Source organism: Halichoeres trimaculatus, unplaced genomic scaffold (genome assembly GCF_033239565.1).
Source record: "Halichoeres trimaculatus isolate MK-OKI-2021-1 unplaced genomic scaffold, fHalTri1.1 fHalTri1_scaffold_19, whole genome shotgun sequence".
In the NCBI taxonomy this organism is placed as follows: Eukaryota; Metazoa; Chordata; class Actinopteri; order Labriformes; family Labridae; genus Halichoeres; species Halichoeres trimaculatus.
In genome coordinates, this window is record NW_027437197.1 from 16,858,744 (window position 1) to 16,864,161 (window position 5,418).

Genomic DNA, 5,418 nt, shown 5'->3' on the forward strand with positions numbered 1-5,418 from the left:
CTCAGATTCATTTAAAGAGGCGAAGGGGCAGCGCGCACAAGTTTCCAAACGAGCGGAGTAGAAGTTGATCCTCCAAAAAACAAAACAGATTCTTCAAAGAAGAGGAGAGGAGGGCTTTAAAAAAGAGGTAAGATGCGAAAATTAGCTGTCGATTTCTGTTAGCTGTTAACAGTCGAGAGTTTTCAGGGAGTTAATCGGCTTTGGAAAACTGAAAAGGCTGCAGAGATGCTCGATACCTGCGATTATCAGAGCTGGATGCAGAGATTTCACGGCTTTACTGTTACTGTAGCCTTATTTAGTCAAAGTTACATCACAAAAACTTAACGGCAGCAGGTATAGACATGTACACAAGTATTCTTAAACGCTTTAGTGATTTTCCTCCATCTCCTCGGCGCCTCTCTGAGCTGTTTGTTTCCCTCCGCTCAAACACGGAGTCAGGCTACTGTATACTGAGCCCACATCAGATAAGAAGAGTTTGTTTCCACGCTGATATAAATCAACAGTGACAACAAAGACATTGTGTGTTTTCCGTTAGCACAAGTCTGGGATCTGACGCCGTCTCGCTCCCTCTACGCAAAGACGCGCATTTTAACATTTGGATCAACATTTCTATTCGACGCGGAAACTTGTTCCGAGGAGCAAATATTTTACTTATCTTTGAGAAGAGAGTGACAGGAAAAACTTCTGACAAACACGCTGCACCTGCACTATTCTTGACGAGAGGAATTAGGGCATTAGCACATGAAAATGGTCTTCAGCTGCTTTTATGTGTGTGTATTGAGTAACAATAGACGTTTTGAGCTAATTTGTAACTGGATGCTCGCGGGTTGAAAAGGAGAGAAACAGAGAGAAACAGAGAGATGGACTCCTCGTGCTGCTGCTCTTATCTGATGCTGTGGGTGTTAAAAGGTTAATTAGCTTGAAGCCTGTGGGGCTACCTGGCACCTCCAGGTACTTTCCATATAATATGAGAGGAATTAGACAGAGACCATTGTGAGGGATTATCTCAGCATAGAAAATCCCTCCATTAGAATGAAGAGCAGCTTCCAGTGTCAAAAAAAATAATGGAAGTGGAATTACTTGTCAGAGCTCTGACATTTCTTGAATTTGCAAGGTATTAGAATAGATTACGGAGCTGGAAAAGCAACACCTTGCTGCAAAATGTGGATTAAAGTGAAACTTCAATTGACTCTGAAGAGCTGGCAGGAAAATCTTTTGCACAAGAGAGAGTTATGTTGTATTCCAGTTAACTTTTGATGGATAAAATGATAAGGTGAAAGTATCTGATGCAGGCTATGTTGCAAAATTGAGGATACTTTATCATAAAGTTTGAAAAATTCAGTATCATTAATGCATTTTATTAATGCATCCAATGGCTAAACTCTTTAAAATGTTGTTGGATGTAGCAGTTGAGTGTGTATGTATGCTATAAAGTTAACTGCAAAAAGACTCTAGCAGCACATCCACATAAGCTCCAGGTGTCCTTCAATATAATTATATTAACTCTGCCTTTCCTCATCAGCCTCCCTGACTTTGTGCCAATTACCCGCGTTCAGCACAGCTCTCCCTCACACACAGATGTCTGCCACGCTCACATTTCACTGCTTTCCGCCGTGCTGCGTCGCCCACTGGTCGGCGACCCTGGTTTTTAACCCCAGTCGGACCATTTCGCAGGCGTCAAGTCTCCTGCTGATCCCCGCACACAATTCACCCAGTGGGCGTACGAGTCAGCCGGAGGGCAACAGCGGGGTTAAATCGCTCGTGTTCTGGTTTTGATCTATTACCTTTCACCTCTGATCCTTCACGGTGCAGCAGGCAGCCAGTTAGAGGAGCTAAAAAGAGACATCACAGGAGAAAACTCAGCGAGTGCAGACAAGGTTGAACCCAGAGGAATCATTTCAGTATGCAAAGCTGCAACAGTGCACTGCCTCTGATCTTGCATATTGCTTTAGTCACCTCTCAGGCATTAATGTATCCTGTATTAAAGATTGTCTGCACGTGTTCCTGCATTATAGGACTCAGATGTTGTAAAATGACATTTTTTTTCTTTGATCACGTCGGTGGTGACAGCTTCCCTCTCACTCTCTCCTCTGAGACCAAAAGGAAAACATGATTTTTTGAACTATAACAGGAAAAACATTCTTTAAAGAGGCATCAGGTTTCCCACCCTGACCTGTCCTCTATCTTGGAATGCGCGCAATGCTCCGGAAATACACCCTGTTTGGATTTTTCCATCCCACTTCCTTGTGTCTAATCTGCTCTCTTTGCTCGCTGAGTTTAAGTAAACATTTATTGTACTGCCCTCCTGACTGCACATCAATCACAGAGACCTTCTACGTTTGTGACACAGCAACAGAGAGCCTCTATTAACTCATGAAAGCAGTGTTTTAACAAGTTAACCACATTAGGATTCTTCAGGATCTGGTGGCATACCACAAGAGGCTGTATGTTTTATTAGCTCAGTGCGGTTCAAGTCCACATGGTTAAAATAAGCCCAGCTCCACATGGGAGAGGATTGCTTTTTGAATATGAGAGGTAGCGGTCAGATACTTGATCCTGATGTGATGATTTATGTCTTGTTTTTGCAGGATCGACCCTAATCAAAGGTTATCCGTCATCCTCTCCATTCTGCAAAAATGAGTCTGAGCACCAGTGAGCTGGAGGACCTCTGGGAGTCCATCGGAGACCTCAACTTGTCCATAACCTTCAGCAACATATCCAGCGTGGATGCAATGGTGTGTGCGACAGCGTTCAACCGCAGCGCTCTCCTCTACTCCACGTGCGTCCTCTACACGTTCATCTTCATCGTTGGTCTTGCTGCGAACGCTCTGGTCCTCTGGGTGAACATCCGTGCACAAAGAGACTCCACACCTCGCCATGAGACGCACATGTACATTGCTCACCTCGCAGTGGCGGATCTGTGTGTGTGCGCCACTCTACCTGTGTGGGTGAGCTCGCTGGCGCAGCATGGACATTGGCCCTTTGGTGAGACGGCGTGTAAGCTCACACACCTGCTGTTCTCCGTCAACCTCTTCGGCAGTATCTACTTTTTGGCGTGCATGAGCGTGGACCGCTACCTGAGTGTGACAAAGCAAGGGGACAGCGAGGGAGGCGCGTGCAGGAAGCTGATTCGCCGCGGAGTGTGTGTAGGGGTGTGGCTTGTGGCTCTTTTGGCCTCCCTCCCAGACACCTACTTCCTGCGTACAGTGAAGTCCACCCACGGGGACGCCATGCTGTGCAGGCCTGTGTACCCGGAGGAGAACCCCAGGGAGTGGATGGTGAGCGTGCAGCTGAGCTTCATCCTGCTGGGCTTTGTTCTCCCTTTCCCTTTCATCGCCGTGTTCTACGCTATGCTCGCCAGTGCTTTCACCTGCCCCTCCTCTTCATCTTCAGCCTCTTCCTCAGCGGAGCAGGAGCGCCGTGTGAGTCGTAGGGTCATCCTGGCCTACATTGTGGTGTTTCTCGGCTGCTGGGGGCCCTACCACGCCGTCCTCCTGGTTGATTCTCTGTCTCAGCTGGGCCTGGTGCCTCTGACCTGCGGCCTGGAGAACGTGATCTACGTCGCCTTACACCTCACCCAGTGCCTGTCCCTGCTCCACTGCTGCTTCAACCCCATCCTCTACAACTTCATCAACAGAAACTACCGCTACGACCTCATGAAGGCCTTCATCTTTAAATACTCCACACGGACGGGCTTGGCCCGGCTTACTGACATGTCAAACATGTCTGAGACAGAGTACACTGCTGTCGCTGTGGAAAACCCTCCACAGATCTAAAACTGACTGAACCAAACAACTTTCTTGAACACATTTCTAAATCTTAAAGACTGGAACACAATATACATCTTTGTTACAACCTGTTGATTCATTTTAGACTCAGCCTACTATCTCCCAGCATCCCTTTCTGCTTTAGAGAAGCTTGAAGACCTGTCAATATCAACTCTGAGGAACTGATTTAAAAGCACTTAGAAGGCAGTTTTATCGCACCAGCTGTTACTTAAATAAGCATACTGTCATTTTTTAAGCCAAAACAGTGATTGTAAATGTAAAAAAAATCATTGCCTGCGTATAAATGTAATGTGTCGTGTTTGTGTGTGTGCATGGTGTGTAATGCAGCAGGCATCAAGTATTGTTAGTAGATTATTATTGTTAATCTTTTTTGTATTACGATGTATTTATGTGCTGTATGGTTAAACCGTTCGCCTCCTTCATGGTGTTACTCAAAGTCTTCACACACTGATTTCTGCTCAGAGCCGCAGACACACTCGAGACCTGCTGTTTCATCACAAACTCTAACCTCGTTTTGAATCAGTTCAAATCATCATCAGACAGATTTTAAAAATAGATTTTGTTGCATAAAAAAGACTGTGTCATTTCCGCAAGAATGTAAATAAGCTCATTTTCCTAAACTTCAACCTATTTCTGTATAAAAAGCTAAAATATTCTGGTTCTCGTAAATGGTTGACAGTTGATAATTAGCCATTAGCAAACATTAGCTTCTTGGTGTTCTGCATCTCTAAACGTTAGTTGAAGGTTACACTGGGACTATTAAAAAGCTAAAAACGCAGTTGGATGTAAGTTATCTCTTCTGAATCAGCCATACATATGTACTGTACCGCCACTTTAATTACATTCGCTCTAATAGGACAAAGGAGTCGACACATCCATTTGGTTTTAATCTTGCTGTGTCGGCACATTCGCCGCAGACAGCTAAAACTTTTACAACCAAATAACTTCAACCAATAGCTTTATTACTTCAATGCAGGCAGCAGCTGTGAGGTGCAACAACTTATTTTAGGGACCAAAAACATTATATATGTGTGTGTGTGTATGTGTGTGTGTGTGTTTCCTACAGCTTGACACCAAGAGATGACGTTTTATGTCACAGAAATTTTCCAGTTGACTTGCCGTGTGTCGTAGAAAAAAACAACAAAAAACCGACATGTTCTTTTTGATATGCTGACATTTTGTCATGTGATCGGTCACACATGTTTGCTTTTACACTGAAGAGATTTCATGTAGCGATTAGAGAAGACTGCAGACACGAACATGTGTCCACATGAACAGAGGCATTCTTTTGGTATTGTAATATGTAACATGTGTTTGTTATGTATTAAAAAAAGGAGGAGAAACTACCTCGACTTGGAGATTTATTTAAATACTGTCACATCTGAGTTTCTTCCATGCTCCAAACTGTCTAGAATAACGAGGTTTTACTGGAAGCTTTGGTGGAATTTGTTTTGGAAATGCATTTTCTGCTCCATTTGAGGCATTGAATCCAGGCACAAACACCCGCCTATCCAAACCTAGCTGAAACATAACATTACTCTGTGTGGCTGGTCCCAGCTGTCACGTGGCTTATACATTGTACCCAAGGCAAGTCTTGGCTTGGTTGTAAAAATGGGCTGTACTTCAGTGT

General features: G+C 44.4%; 1 protein-coding gene across 1 annotated transcript; it reads left to right on the plus strand.

The window, feature by feature from the left end:
- ackr3a (atypical chemokine receptor 3a) lies at positions 1 to 5,134 on the plus strand. Its single transcript, XM_074695682.1, has 2 exons — positions 1 to 127; positions 2,589 to 5,134. The coding sequence occupies exon 2, from the start codon at positions 2,637 to 2,639 to the stop codon at positions 3,774 to 3,776; it is 1,140 nt and encodes a 379-aa protein (XP_074551783.1). The 5' UTR covers positions 1 to 127; positions 2,589 to 2,636; the 3' UTR covers positions 3,777 to 5,134.
- The last annotated feature ends 284 nt before the right edge of the window (positions 5,135 to 5,418 follow it).

What these genes read in the sequence shown, in the direction of transcription:
- ackr3a (XM_074695682.1), top strand. Translation starts at nt 2,637, where the DNA reads ATGAGTCTGAGCACCAGTGAGCTGGAGGACCTCTGGGAGTCCATCGGA.